Below are 16,221 nucleotides of genomic sequence, written 5' to 3'. Positions count from 1 at the left end.
TGACTCATGGGAAAAGACTCTGATGCTGGGAGGGATTTGGGGCACAAGGAGAAGGGGACGACAGAGGATGAGATAGCTGGATGGCATCACTGACTCGATGGACGTGAGTTTGAGTGAACTCCGGGAGTTGGTGATGGACAGGGAGGCTTGGCGTGCTGCAATTCATGGCGTCGCATAGAGTCGCATATGACTGAGCGACTGAACTGAACTGATATGTTTGACTGAATCCCTTTGCTGCCACCTGAAACTGTCACAACATCGTTTATTAATTGGCTATATCCCAATACAAAATAAAATTTTTAAAGCATATACAAAAATAAAATTTTAAAAAGAAATATAATATTTTAAAATTTAAAGATAAAGGCAGCTAATGAAGAATAGCAGTGCAAAGAAAAAGAGGGTAATCTGAAAGAAATTCCTGGAAATATACTGGTGAGGTTCAATCAAGTACCGTTTTGACTATTTTGAAGTGAGAATCTATCAATCTATCTACCTAAGGTCTAACTAGATAAACAGATATAGATATATAATCATTTTTCTTAATTTCCTATATGTATTTTATATGTGTACATGTATGTACACATATATGTACATATATTTAATATTTATATACATATATTTTTTCTATGAAATAGAATTATGTTCAACCTGAAGAGTTTGCTACTGGCAACTTATTTCCTACCAAAAGAATACTTCACATGCTTCCAATTTTAACACCTGCTCATGGGTACTTAGGCACGTAATGCTGTCTATTATACAAAATCATTTACTCTGCCAGTAGGCTCAGTGGCATGACATTGTATAAGACAAGTGACAAGCTGATGTCGTCTTTCAGAACACAAGAATAAAATTTACTAGGAGTAAATTAGGCAGTCATAAAATTAGGAATTATTTTTCTATAAAATTCTTCTAATGTAAAATAATGTCTAGGTAAAATCAACAGATGTAAAAAATACACAAAATTAAAATTAAATTCACATTTAATCTTTAGGCATACTTTAATAGAATATATTTTTTAACTTCCTCATATTTAGAGCATCTCTTAGCCTTTTGACTATATTACCATGATATGAAATCAAATGTCCAGAGCTGACACAACAAAAATATAGTCTGACAAATCTCAAGAGGAATGAAATGTACTGATTCTTCATCTCATTTCCATAATAAAGAGATTTAAAGAAATACATGTGTGTCTAATGGGTACTCTTCTATCATTATTTTCCCAAAACTTTTAAGATTCTAGGTCCAGTAAATGAACTAATAAATGCAGTAATAGCAAACAAAGGTGAAGGCAATATTCTTCCTTATCTCTGATTTTAAGCTATCCTTGAACTCAATAATCTAGACAGAAAACTAAAGGATAGTCTAAATCCTGACAGAAATATTTCATTTTTTTTCTCAGTGACAATTGACATTTTTCTTTGGTAGTTACTGTAAAAGACAAAGCCATGGTTCACCAGTATCTAATTCTCTGAACTTTCAGCTTCATAGAATATAGAAATTCCCTACCACTAGACGGGAGGTGTGTCTTACTATGGATAATGAAATTAAGCAGAAGCAATTTAAGAAACTGCTGGTGCTAAACTCTCCGGCCTCTTTCCCTGCTGCTGATGTGGGGGTCTTATGTACATGTGAAGAGTGAAAGTGTTAGTCATTCATTCAGTGTGTCTGACTCTGAGATCCCAGGACTGTAGTCCACCAAGATCCTCTCCCCATAGAATTCTCCAGGCAAGAATACTGGAGTGAGTCAGTTCAGTTCAGTTGCTCAGTCGTGTTTGACTCTTTGCGACTCCATGGACAGCAGCACAACAGGCCTCCCTGTCCATCACCAACTCCTGAAGCCTACTCAAACTCATGTCCATCGTCTCGGTGATACCATTCAACCATCTCATTCTCTGTCATCCCCTTCTCCTCCCGCCCTCAATCTTTCCCAGCATCAGGGTCTTTTCAAATGAGTTGCTTCTTCGCATCAGGTGGCCAAAGTGTTGGAATTTCAGCTTCAGCATCAGTCCTTCCAATGAATATTCAGAGTGGACTGGTTGGATCTCCTTGCAGTCCAAGGGACTCTCAAGAGTCTTCTCCAACACCACAGTTCAAAAGCATCAGTTCTTCGGTGCTCAGCTTTCTTTATAATCCCATTCTCACATCCGTACATGACTACTGGAAAAGCCATAGCTTTGACTAGACAGACCTTTGTTGGTAAAGTAATGTCTCTGTTTTTTAATATGCTGTCTAGGTTGGTCATAGCTTTTCTTCCAAGGAGCAAGTGTCTTTTTATGTCCTGGCTGCAGTCACCATCTGCAGCGATTTTGGAGCCCCCCAAAATAAAGTCTGTCACTGTTTCCATTGTTTTCCCATCTATTTGCCATAAAATGATGGGACTGGATGCCATGATCTTCTTAACTGTCCTCTTTCATCAAAAGGCTCTCCAGTTCTTCTTTGCTTTCTTCCATAAGGGTGGTGACATACTGTAGTGAGTAGCCATTTCCTTCTCCAGGGAATGTTCCTGATCCTGAGGGAACATTCCTGAGGGATTGAAATCAAGTCTCCTGCATTGCAGACAGATTCCTTACCATCTGAGCCACCAGAGGTGCCATAAATTCAAAACTTCTTGGAATGCCAGACCATCACAGAGTGAGGATGAGGGAAGGGTCTGAGAAAGCTTCCCAGAATTTCAGTGCACTTCACATGAAATATATTTAAATATTTTTCTGTAGTCTACTGCAATATGGTGGTTATTTATTACGGCAACACAAGCTTTATTAACCTGACTTTAATAGCTACTTCAGCTTTTATCAGGTCCCATTTCCTAGGCTTTATCTTCTCTTGCTGCCTCTCTGGCTTGTATTTTGGTCTCCTTTGACTTTATCTGATGTCCCTTTTCTTCTTGCATTCCCTGTCTTATCTTTCTTGATAGGACTATATAGGAATAGTGAAAGTGTGTCAGAAAAGACAAAATTGTTTTAAAAAAGAGGAAGAAATAGAATAAAGAATAAAATAAATAAAACCAAGGGCAGACAGACAAGGATATAAAACCAGAGGCTTGCTTTATTTCAGATCTATCCCTCTCAAGATTACCCTAAATATCTGTCACATTTAAATAAGATAATATCATCCATTTTACATCCATTTGTGATGTATATTCCCAGAAAGCACTTTATTCTTACTACATTATAGACACTGTTGTCTAGAGAAAAAAAAAGTGAAATGAAAAGAGTGTGGAATTTGGTGTCATAATTTCTATAGTTGAATTCCAGCTCCACATCTTACTAACTTGCTGAGTTTTAGAATAAATTTCTAGTCATTACAGTGGGTTCAATTTCTTTATATTTTAAGTGGATAACATAATAGTATGTTTCAGGTATAATAGTGTTTGACAAATATAAATATTTATCAATTATTATCATTAGGGAAACACTGACAGATCAGGAAAATGAGATTTCAACAGAATAAATCATGAGACCAGGTGTGGGAATTCCAATTAGCTTTATGACTTCTTCTATGTCATCATAATGTCAGTCTCATGAAGAATTTTCCTGAACCTCTTGGATATCCTAAGCGATATATACCAGTTACATGACACATAAAACCACCACTGTCTCTAGTTTTGATAAACAATATGTAGACCCAGAAACAGGCATACACCTTATACAATGTTGCTTGAGGTCAATTCTGGAAGTTTTTCAGATAGAGTAACCTAAAAGACACTATGCTCTTGTTTAGCATTTCAAGGCTTACTGATCAAGTGATCAAGCAGGTTTTCTTGATTTCATGCCCTGATCTTCTATAGTTGAGTGATTCAACTTTAACGAGCTTTTTGTACTTTTGACTTTTTGCCTTCTCTAATCTCTAGAACTATTCATTCACAATTTTAGCAATGATGAGTGATTTTAAGCATTTGACCCACCAATGCCATCCTTACAGAATCAAAATATGTTCATTAAAAATCTGTCTTTTCATTTTTTCTTGATTATCAAATAATTTTGAAAATTGCAAGAATATTCACTTTCAGGGCTTTTTGATGTGTATTCTTATAAACTATCTCAATTCCTTTGAGGAATAGACTGTAAAAACAAAGACATCAATAAGCTAGTTACTTCTTAGCATACTTATATACCACAGGAGGCAGCATAAGGAATGCAACAAGCACGGGACTGATTTTGCAGTTTGCCTTCTTCAGAGAAGATGGCCAAATTCTTGGTTATTGTAACCGTATGCTTTTAAACTCTCTTTCTCTGAAAGATACTTTTTCCTTTTTTTTCATTCTCAGACATATGGTTCCTAGATACGATAGTTTTTAGACAAATTTTACAGAGACAGGTCAACTTACTTTAACAACCCAGTATGGAATTTTACTTTCCTGTTTCTCAACATTCTTTACAGAATCCACATTTCTCATGCTGCAGATTAATTGTATTTTCCATTACTACCCTTAGCAGAAAAAGAAAATAGCCACATATACCCTTAGCATACTTACTTGGCCATCATTACATACTAAATTGTCTTTTAGACTTTGGTTCTTTATGTCAAATCATATCACTTCTTTTTCTCAGAGGTTTGTTTTTCCAAACTTAATCATACTCATGGTAGTCCTTTGAACTGTCCAAGTATCCCACATACTTCTTTAGATGTTCCACAACGGCTCAATGGGGCCTAATGGAAGTTTGGAGGGCTCAATGATAATTTTTTTCTAAGCTAATTAAGTGCTGAATAAGCACTCTGGTAGAAAAAATTAATGCTATTTAAATTCCAAATGAATTCTTATGGAGCAGTGTGGACCTCTTGGCAACACTCAAATGTTGGTCCTCAAATTTTCTACTGATAGATGATTCAACAGACAAATAAACTGAAAATTTGTCTAAAGAAGGATGAATATGACACTTTGGAATGAAAAACTCATACTGACCTCATTATTAAGAAAAAGTCTCATTTTAAGAATGATGGGAACCAAAGGAAGGTCTAAAAAATAATTATCACTTTTCTCCATAAAACTAACTTTAAACTACATAAATGTCAGCATGTTCATGAGGACTTTGCTAATCCTATAGCCCCTTCTTTGATCAACATGGTTAAATTTTTTCTCTCTGCCACAGTATTTTATTACATAGTTTTAGATTTTAATTACGAAAGCTTGCCTTCCCCATTTTTTCAATTTTTCCTCCTAATGCTATCAAAGTTAAATGATTAAACACAGATATGAATATGTTACAGTTTACCTCAAACAAAACATGAACTTTCGTATTTACAAATCTTTACATGATTCCTCAGTCTAGATTCTTCTTAAAGGCATAGCTCAGACACCCCTTTTCTTTGGCTTTCTTTGGTGCCCCAGTTTTCAACTCAAAGGTTTGGTTTCTCCCTCATATGTGTTCCTATAACAGTTTATACATATTTATGTTTTATCAATTATTTTGCCTCCACTTAGTTATTTGTGTATCTCTCTTTTCACCATGATGCAATCTTTAAGGACAACACCATATTTTCTTTTAAAATAATTATGTTGGAAATAAATATTTAAGAAACTGAAGTTTTAAGTCTTTTAAGCTGTAAACCTCTTGAGGGGAAATTATTGATTGTGATTCCCCATAGCATTCTATAAATACCTATTTAATGGGTGGATAAACGACACAGCAATGACTCAACAGATATTCATACATGAAACCAAATAAGCCAACACAAGCACAGATGTCTTCAGGCTTACCGGTCCATGGCATGTGAGGATGCCATCTTCCATCTTCTCACACTGGGGGTCACACTCGACACAGATGGAGCCATTCTCAAACTCCCGAAATTCACTGTGAAAACACCAGCAGCATGAGGCAGTGTAAGCAAACAAGCTGTCAACTTAACAAATGAAGTAACATCTGCTAAAAGTCCTATTGGCAGAGTAAATTCTAGAGTTTGTTTCTCTATGTGCCAGGAGCATCAGAATCATTTCCCTGTACATTAACGAGTAAGTTCTCCATTAGGAGAAAAGATAAACTGCAGCCAGATGGCTCCTCTTGCCCTCCATTGGGTTCAACGACAGACTCATTCAGGAAACCTCTCTTGTGAGAGATATTCCAGCAGTCTCAAAAAAAAAAGAAAAAGAAAAAAGGAAAAGAAAAAGAAAAAAAAAGTATTACTCTTTTGATGACATAGCAGAACCATTTCTGCTATTTTAAGTAAGGCTGTGCCTATTTGTCCCTATATAAAATTTTACTCTTGGCTGAAGTCTTATTTTTTAAACTTTGAAAGAACTATTGTATTTTTCTTGTTGCTAAGTAACATGAATGTTCCCTATCCTTGTCCTTCAAATCCCAAGACTCTTCAATTTATTTTTAGTGAAACTTCAAAAATGCTTTGATTTCTTTTCTTCTTTCAAAATATCTGCTTTGGAGAATTACAGAAAATATCTTTTCATGGTAGATTTTATTTTCTTAGATTATTGATCTAATATCACAACATTCTTTTCAGTTTAGACTTTTTTTGAAGTAATTCTATATGATATAAAATTAATAAAAAATAGTTTAATGATAACATCCTAAAACTTTTTAATTAAAATCTAGGATGACGGTCATCGCTTCCCCTAACCTTACATTTTGTGGCTATTTGAATATTAAATGTTACCAATATATAAGTTTTCTAATCAATATCTACTCTAGAATTTTCATTTCAGTAATTGCATATCCATTATGTATGACTTCCCAGGTGGCACTTATGGTAAAAACCTGTCTGCCAATGCAGGAGACAAGAGATGCAAGTTCAATCCCTTGGCCAGGAAGATTCCTGAAGAAGAGATGACAACCAATTCTAGTATTCTTGCCTGGAGAATTCTATGAACAGAGGAGCCTGGTGGGCTACAGTCCATCGGGTCATACAAGTTGGACATGACTTAAGTGACTTAGCACAGCACACAACACTGTATAATATGCATACAACCACACTGTTTCCACTAATGTATGACAGGATGAGGTGTTAGGTATAAACAACTTAGAATGTCAGCTATAAATAATTAACAAAATTTGACTAAATATTTATAGTTACTTTATTATTTTGTGCCTTTGTATCATGAGCGACCATTCCAAACTGATAGCACTGACAATATGGCAATTGGTCATTAACTAGGTAATAAATTCAAATATATTTTTCCTTAGTATCCATTCTTTTTTTCATAGCAGAATATCTCATTTGGTGATAATAAAGCCTTAACAAATGATTGAAATCCACAGGGTGGGCTATATTTTCTGTTGGTTATATTAAGATTACATCTACTTCAAGGTAAAATAATGGTTTGGTTTTCAAACTAAATAGCATAAATCTATGATGAGTTATGTGTGGATGTACATATTTACTTATACAGATTTTGCACTCAAATTGAAGTGTTAGTTTGTTATGGATTAACTTTTTACAAAATTTCTAGAGTTTAAACTGTCAAATACATATTTTTTTTTTATTTTGCATGTTTTATCAACATGAGTGATATAAATATTCAACAGAGGAAAACTTCAGAATATAAGGGTTAAAATGATGTGGTGCTGGTGGAGGTGGGGAATGGAATTCAATTGTAAAGAGAATCAAAAGCATCATGTGTAAATGAGATTATATGATTGTTACAGCAAAGTCTGCAATCATCAGCAAAGCACGATTTCTGAAAACAGCTTCTTGGGTGATGAAAGAATTAGGATACTAAATGAAGACAACCATTTTTATGTTTCTAAGACACAGGCCATCCTTGTCTTTTCTCTGGAGCTCCCTTCTCCATATACAGAGTTGAGGAATAAAATGAGGAATAAAAAGAGTCCTAGAGATAACCTAGGAAATGGAGAAGGAAATGGCAACCCACTCCAGTGTTCTTCCCTAGAGAATCCCAGGGATGGCGGAGCCCGGTGGGCTGCCATCTATGGGGTCGCAGAGTCAGACATGACTGAAGTGACTTAGCAGCAGCAGTAGCAGAGATAACCTAGAGGCTTTTTTTTTTATAGACTAGACTTCTACCTGTAGAACCTCTGTCTCTCTTTCTTTCTGTTTTCAAAACAGATTCTCCTTGCAATTTCTTTATTGTCACTGTCTCCATTATTGCATTTTTTTCTTTGCTGTCTCCCAGGGATTCTGCTATAACTTTGCCAGAAATCCCTTTTCACTTGAGTCTGATCTAACAAGTCACATTCCAAGAAGCATGGGCATTGGTTCCTGAACTTTGTGTTTTTGCTTCTATGCATTTCTCACAGTTTTGTGTGTGTGCTACTTTAACCAATCCTGTGATCAAGAGCAAAAGCTTTGGAACTGGTTGGTGTTCTCAGCACCAAGATTAATATTTCTGTCTTAAATCTCCTAACTTCTCTAGACTTTATTTCCTAAATATCCTTTTTACTCTTAAAAAGGAAAAAGTGTTTCAATGAGAAATGTAAAAGATGACTACAAAGAGCTAAGACTGATACCCTTCCTGTTGTTTCTCTGTTGTTCTCACATTTCAGAAGCATTTAGCCATGTTGCCAGTTAAGAAAACACATTTAAGATTGTATGGCAATTAGTTTTCTTGCTCATTTTGAATACTTGTGTATTGTAGTTTGTTGTTGTTATTTAGTCACTAAGTATGTCTGACTCCTATTGTGTCTGACTCCTTGCAACTCTATAGCCCACCAGGCTCCTCTGTCCATGGATTTCCTAGGCAACTATACTGGAATGGATTGCCATTTCCTTCTCCAGAGGATCTTCCCCTCCCAGGGGTTGAACCCAAATCTTCTGCACTGGCAGGCGGATGCTTTACCACTGAGTCACCAGGGAAGTCCATATTGAAGTTACGAATTCCCAAAATATAATGACTTGTATGATATGGATTTGAGTGCTAACAGCCAGGATTACCTGACTTAGAGTTTCCCCCTAAAGAAAAAAATCCTCTTTTTAGAATTTCTTCTTTTATGATAGTCAAGCTATTTGTATATGTAAATAGGTTCCCTGATTTTGTATTTCATATTTGTATTTATTTTCAGCAATGTATACGTGACTATTCTACCTAACCATTTAATCAGCTCAGACTTATAGACACTAAATGGAAACAAAGATAACTATTTTAGGGGTAGGAATTCTAACAAGACTTTATTATACTTTTTTCTCTTTTTGGAATCACAATTATTTTATGACATCAATACTAGTCCCATTTTCCATATTAAAAAAAAAAACGAGTTTAGGACAATTAGTTATTTATCCAAGGATGGACATTTCAAATAGGAAGTGATTAAGTTAGGATTTAAGCTCATTTTTCATCAAAGGCTGTCATGTCTGCCAGGCAAAGTTGGAAGAAATTTACCAGTATCACAGATTGGAGTTGGCAAAATCTATCATTGGGTAGGCAAGAATTATATCAGATATTTATAACATAGTTTCACTTAGTATATTTTAAACCAATCCTTGTGTATTATTTCCTAGGGTTCCATCACTGTGGCAAAAAACATTAAGGACTTTATATTTCTATAATACATTTGATTTAATGATTTGGAAAATGCGGTTTCCCTGGTGGTTCAGATGGTAAAGAATCTGCCTGCCACTGCAGTAGACCTTGGTTTGATCCCTGTGTCAGGAAGATCCCCTGGAGAAGGAAATGGCAATCCACTCCAGTATTCTTGCCTGGAGAATTCCATGGACAGAGGAGCCTGGCAGGGTTCTGTCCATGCAACTGCAGAGTTGGACACAGCTGAGTGACTAACACACACACAAAAAAGTCAGATAATCAGTACTGTTTATTGTGCATTTAGGGAACCAGTATTTTTCCTTTGCTTAGCTTTCATTGTCTCATAAAAATGAGACAGAGAGTAGTATAGATAATCTATTCATCCACATTATCAATTTCATATTTCTGACAAGTTCAAAATTGAAATATTTAAGGAAAATACAATGGCTTCTGGAAAGAAACAGGATGAAAATCAGATGTCCTGATTTCCAGTGTTGGTTTGGTACTTCAACTATGTTTTGACATTGGTCAACATTTAATTCTACAACTTCTCACTATTTGATAAAATGATTTCTAGAATCTATTCCCTCCTTAGAACTGCACATACATATTCAAAAAACTTTTATTGTAACAGTCTCTTAATCGAATTAAAGTCTATTAGTTCCATTTTAATGGCATCAATTGCTATACACACAGAGAAGCATATTTTATCTGAAGTATTTTATGTACAGAAAATATCTTTCTTTCATAATAATATGAACAAGCATGAATACAATTCAATTCAATGAGGCAAGTAGCAAATAATTTGCTATTCATTATCAACTTTATGAGTTGACTGTGCTCTACAAAGTTTCAAGTTGAATTTTCCTGATAAAACTATTAAATCTTTTATTTGGATGCTGTCTTTATTAAGATATAATTCATATATCATACAGTTCTTCTATTGAAAGTGCACAATTCAATGCTATTTTAATATATCCACAGAATTGTACAACCATCATCACCATCTCAAACTGTTAAATAACTTTTTTAAAGTGGTTTTACATTTAAACGTCTAATTTTAGTATTTTTTCCTAAATTCATGGAGGGAATTGGTCTTAGTCATCTTTCAAAAAATAGACCTATCACTATTATTGAGATCCTTAGGTTTTTATCCTTCTAATGTAAAATGCAAAAATACAATGTTATCTGGGATTATGAAAACGGTTGTTAAAATAGGGACAATTTATAAGACAGAAGAAAGAACTTCAAAACTACAGTTTTACAAACCCTTGAAAACCTGTTCAGTGAGCAATACAGGGAAATTTGACTCAGGGACAGTACTAAAATTTTTATTTTAGTACTAATGAAGGACAACTGTGATGCATGAAATGGTATGTTAGGTTAAAGTGATTTTATGAGTATATGAAATGCCACACAACGAGGTATATACTAGGTTTTATTGTTGTCAATTTGATTGTTGCAGTATTGTAGATGGAATTTAAAATACTTGATTCAAAATACAGCTTAGGTTATCTTTAGAAAGTGACAAAGCACTTTCAGAAAACCTTTTCAACTAGAAAATACAAAGGTAATTTCTCTATAGGGCTCTGTGCTTGTCTGAAACATAGAAATGTGTGTAATTCCTAATACACAATCAAATAGCCTCACAACCTAAATGGAAAAAAAAAAATCAAAAGTTCTGCAGTCATTCCAGATGAAAATTAATAGGAAACCAAGAAAAAAAAATTGTTGACACATATGAGAGGAAATATTACTTATCACAATGTCCTTCATAAAGAAAATAGAAACATTTTTCAATTTGGAGAGGTATAAATTTCTATAATCTATTATGAACTATTCATATTTATATACTTTAAAAAATATATGCACAATAGTCAATATGTATTTTGACCTGTTTACTCAAATAAAATTATTCCTTCTTAAAACAATTCTTTTTTATGTTTTTTTCTTTATGTCACACAAACTCTCCTTAAAAATCTTGACCAGCACACATATTCTGAAATTTTACCACTCTATGATCATTTTAATATCTGAACCAATCAATACCTCAAAGCTTATAAGATAAAGATGACATAAGATGCCTTACCCTTCATAGAGGTTACAAGACTCTATGCAGGTCCTTCCCCTGCTGAAGCGACGGCATGACAAGCACTGGTCTGGCCCAGGTCCCCAGCACCCATCATTTGAACAGAGATGGTTGCACACCATTCCTTCAGCAGCTGAAAAACACACCAGAATCAAGGGGAAATAAAACAGAAGGCTGTGTCCAAACTAACCATGTTAATATGAAACTTCCTAGGTAAAGCTATTTCTAAAGGAGTCATTGTAAAAGAGATCTGTGACAGATGTCTGTCTGCCTATCCGTCACTATGGCTCACTCTACCCTCCATATTTCCCTAGAGCAGAGCCCCAATCACTGTATGTAGATAGCACCACTGCATTTTTCGTAATGGTGAACAAATGCCTCTTACCTCTATCAAAATTCTAGGGAGGGAGAGTGACAGAAATTAACATTCCAGTTAAGGTAAGGAACAGAACATATCTTTCTAAAGCCAACCCTTTGCTCCACTGATACAACAAACATTTTGGCTTCAATTTCATATGAGAAATTCATGCAGAAATAGAACAAGCAATACTTATTATAAAACAACAAATATTAAAAGGGGGAAAAAAGAGAAATAATTTTGCATTAGTTTGTATTAACTAGAAATTTATGTAAATAGAAATATGCAGTATGTTATCTTTTTTAGGTAATTTCTTTAACTCAGAATAATTACTTTGAGATTTATCCATGTTGCTACATGTATCAATATTTATTCATTTTTATTACTCAGTATATCCCATTGTATGCATATAGCACATTTTTAAACCATTCACGTAATGCTGGATATTTAGATTGTTTCCCATTTAGGGCTATTAAAAATTTAGCTACTATGAACATCCATGTGCACATTTGTTTGCACATACAATTTCATTTTATTTATTTATTTATTTATTCATTTTTGGAATGAAATGGGTGGATAATATGGTAGGCAGAGGGTTAATTTTTTTAAAGAAACTATCAGATTGTTTTTCAAAATATTGTACCATTTTACATTCCCCATAGCAATAAATTCAACTTGTGAACTGAAGTTTCCTCACATCTTTACCAATACTTGGTATAGCTAGCCTGCTTAATTTTAGCCTTCCTAATATTATGTAGTGGAATCTCATATGGATTTGATTCACATTTTCTAGGTGATTAAAGATATTGAACATCTTTTAATGTGCTTATTTGCTGTCTTGTCTGATGAAGTGGCACTGAATTTTCTGCTCATTTTGTATTGGACTGATGGTTTTCTTACTATTGAGCATCTAGAGTTCTTTATAGATTCTGCAAATGTTTTCTCCCTGTCTTAGTCTTTTTATTTACTTATCACTCTTTTGAAAAGTACATATTTTAAAATATTGGTGAAGTGCAACTTACCAATTTTATCTTTTCTAAATTATACTTTGGGCATTATATCTAAAATTTTTGTCTAAACCAAAGTAACAAACATTTTGTTCAAATTTTCCTTTTAGAAGTGTGATGGGTTTTTGCCCATATAGCCCATTTATAGTTAGTTTGCATATAATACTGATTAGTCAGGATTCTGAAGAGAAACAGAATAAATAGGTATATTCATATCTGTATCTACATATTTCTATATACTAAGAAATTGTTTCACACAGTTATAGAGGCTGCGAAGTCTGTCTGCTGTTTACAAGTTGAAGTGAAGTGAACTGAAGTTGCTCAGTCATGTCCGACTCTTTGCAACCCCATGGACTGTAGTCTACCAGGCTCCTCTGTCCATGGGATTTTCCAGGCAATAGTACTGGAGTGGGTTGCCATTTCCTTCTCCAGGGGATCTTCCTGACCCAGGGATCGAAGCCGAGTCTCCCGCATCGTAGACAGACGCTTTACCGTCTGAGCCACCGGGGAAGTCCCTTACAAGTTGAAGACCCAGTCAATTCAGTTCAGTCACTCAGTCGTGTCTGACTCTTTGAGATCCCATGGACTGTAGCACGCCAGGCTTTCCTGTCCATCACCAACTCCCAGAGCTTGCTCAAACTCATGTCCATCGAGTTGGTGATGCTATTGAACCATCTCATCTTCTGTCATCCCCTTCTCCTCCTGCCTTCAATCTTTCCCAGCATCAGGGTCTTTCCCAGTGAGTCAGTTCTTCGCATCAGATGGCCAAAACATTGGAGTTTCAGCTTCAAAATCAGTCCTACAAATCAACACTCAGGACTGATTTTTAGGATGGACTGGTTGGATCTCCTTGCAGTCCAAGGGACTCTCAAGAGTCTTCTCCAACACCACAGTTCATCAATTCTTCAGCACTCAGCTTTTCTTATGGTCCAACTCTCACATCCATACATGACCACTGGAAAGACCACACCTTTGATTAGATGGACCTTTGTCAGCAAAGTAATGTCTCTGCTTTTTAATATGCTGTCCAAGTTGGTCATAGCTTTTCCTTCAAAGAGCAAGTGTCTTTTAATTTCATGGCTGCAGTCACCATCTGCAGTGATTTTGGAGCCCAAGAAAATAAAGTCTGTCACTGTTTCCATTGTTTCTCCATCTTTTTGCCATAAGGTGATGGGACCACACGCTGTGATCTTAGTTTTTGAATGTTGAGTTTTAAGCCAGTTTTTTTACTCTCCTCTTTCACTCTTATCAAGAGGCTCTGAAGACCCTGAAAAGCCTACAATACAGTTTTAGTCTGAGTTTGAGAACCAGAAGCACAGATATTTCAAGTCCCAGTCTAAGGGAAGAAGACTAATGCACCAGTTCAGGAGTTAGGCAGAGAGACTAAGTATGTCCTTTTTAGTCTTCAATGAATTACAATATACCTATCCACTTCATTTCACTCAGTCCATCAATTCAAATATTAATCTCATCCAGAAATACCCTTCCAAACTCATCCACAAATAATAATGTTTAACTAAATACTTGGGGAAACCGTGACTCAGTCAAGTTGACACATAAAATTCATGAACACAGATACTATCTTTTTCTTTTTTTTTTGGCATGTAGATATTCAATTTTTCCAGTACCATTTGTTGAAAATACAATCCCTTTTCCAGTAAATTATCTTTGCATATTTGTTTAAAATCAGTTGTCCTCATACTTGTAGGTCTATTCATATTTCTTGACTTTTCTATTGATCTATCTCTCAGGGTGTATTTTCTCACCTTTAATATATATGTGTCTTTATGATTGAAGTCTATGTACTGTAGGCAGCATACAGTTGGGTATTGCCTTTTTAATCTGATCTGACAACCTCTGCCTTTAATTAGGGTTGTTGTTGTTGTTCAGTTGCTAAGTTGTGTCCAACTCTTTGAAACTCCATGAACTGCAGCACATCAGGTTTCCCTGTCCTTCATTAACTCCTGGAATCCACTCAAACTCACGTCTGTTGAGTCAGTGATGCCATCCAGCAATTTCACCCTCTGTTGTCCTCTCCTCCTCTCGCCCTCAATCTTCCCAGCATCAGAATCTTTTCCATGAGTCAGCTCTTGGGGTATGTAACCAATAATCTTTACTATGATCATTGTAGTTAAAAATCATCGATTTTACTATTTATCCAAACTATTCTCTTCCCATTTTTTCCCTTTTTCATGACATATTTTGGAAAATCAAATTCTTTATTCTTTCATTTTATCTCTTTTGCTTTTTGGCTTCTGAGCTACATAAATTTTTAATTTGCTATTTTAGTGATATAGTTTGTGTTTTCAGTAAACATTAAAATAATTTAAAAAGATAATCTGAAGAAACAGTGACTATACACAGGGTTTTCTTGAAACTTAAAGGAATGCTATTCTCATAATATTAACTATTTTAGCTAACTTATAAAGTTTGTGGACTTCGCTTAACTGATTCCATGTCTTAAATTAAGATAGCATATGTTGTAATTATTCTTCTCACTTTTGGGGGAAACTATTCAAAAATTGAATGATTTGATATTTTACTCAGGAATGGCTGACAGTTTAGCTGTTATACTGATTTTAACAAATAGCAAGAGGTCTCTCCTTCTGATTCATTCATAATGCAGAGAAAGAGGGCTCTTTCACTATATAAAATAAATGTCTGTAGAAAGGAAATCTTAACATAAGTCTCATATCACTGATTCCTAGATGTACAAGTGCCGGGAGCAGGCATATTGCATATTGAGTGCATATTGCATATTGAGTGCAGCACTTTCCACAGCATCATCTTTCAGGATCTGGAATAGCTCAACTGTAATTCTATCATTGCCGGTAGCCAGCGTGAGGAACTCCGCCCATGACAAAGGTCATGAGGAAGGAGGCGGGATCGAGCTTCAGGAGTCCCCCTGGAAATTCCCGAGCATATACCCCCAAAACCAGAGTCTGCCTACTTTCTGCTTTGTGCTTTCACCTACACCTCTGACTTTACGGGGGGCTGTCCCCCACTACCTCTCTCTGAAAAAAGAGTTAGCTTACAGCTCCAGTTAATAATTCCTGGGTGTGACAGTGTTTAACCTACAAACTCCTTTGGAAATCCTCTAGCCTGCCTGAATAGGTTTTTCCGGCCACATGTGATTGTTCAGAGCCTCCCAACTGTGAGAGGCAGGAGATGTTCTAAACTGTCTAAACACAGATTCTTTTGAGTAGTTAAAAGATTGATTAGAAATTGTATTGGTGAAGGGATTTTCACTTGTTGGGCCAATGTTTGCTGCTAAGTTTCCATATCCCTTACCTGCTGTGTCCCTGGCAGTGTATTGATTAATATAATTGGTGTAAGT

At 35.3% G+C, this 16,221-nt stretch overlaps 1 protein-coding gene across 4 annotated transcripts in view; it reads right to left on the bottom strand.

Moving 5' to 3' along the window:
- Nucleotides 1–16,221, bottom strand: part of ERBB4 (erb-b2 receptor tyrosine kinase 4) — a 1,231,440-nt gene that overhangs the window by 297,132 nt on the left and 918,087 nt on the right. For all 4 annotated transcript variants that reach the window (XM_070387158.1, XM_070387172.1, XM_070387165.1 and 1 more), the window contains exons 13-14: nt 11,520–11,652; nt 5,702–5,795 (exon numbers count right to left, since the gene is read on the bottom strand). In XM_070387158.1, the coding sequence (XP_070243259.1) occupies nt 5,702–5,795; nt 11,520–11,652 (227 nt within the window). The remainder of the gene's footprint in view (nt 1–5,701; nt 5,796–11,519; nt 11,653–16,221) is intronic.

This window comes from Bos mutus, chromosome 2 (genome assembly GCF_027580195.1).
Source record: "Bos mutus isolate GX-2022 chromosome 2, NWIPB_WYAK_1.1, whole genome shotgun sequence".
Taxonomy (NCBI): Eukaryota; Metazoa; Chordata; class Mammalia; order Artiodactyla; family Bovidae; genus Bos; species Bos mutus.
The sequence above is the reverse complement of the archived record's forward strand: the minus strand, read 5'-3'. Positions and strand labels throughout refer to the sequence as shown.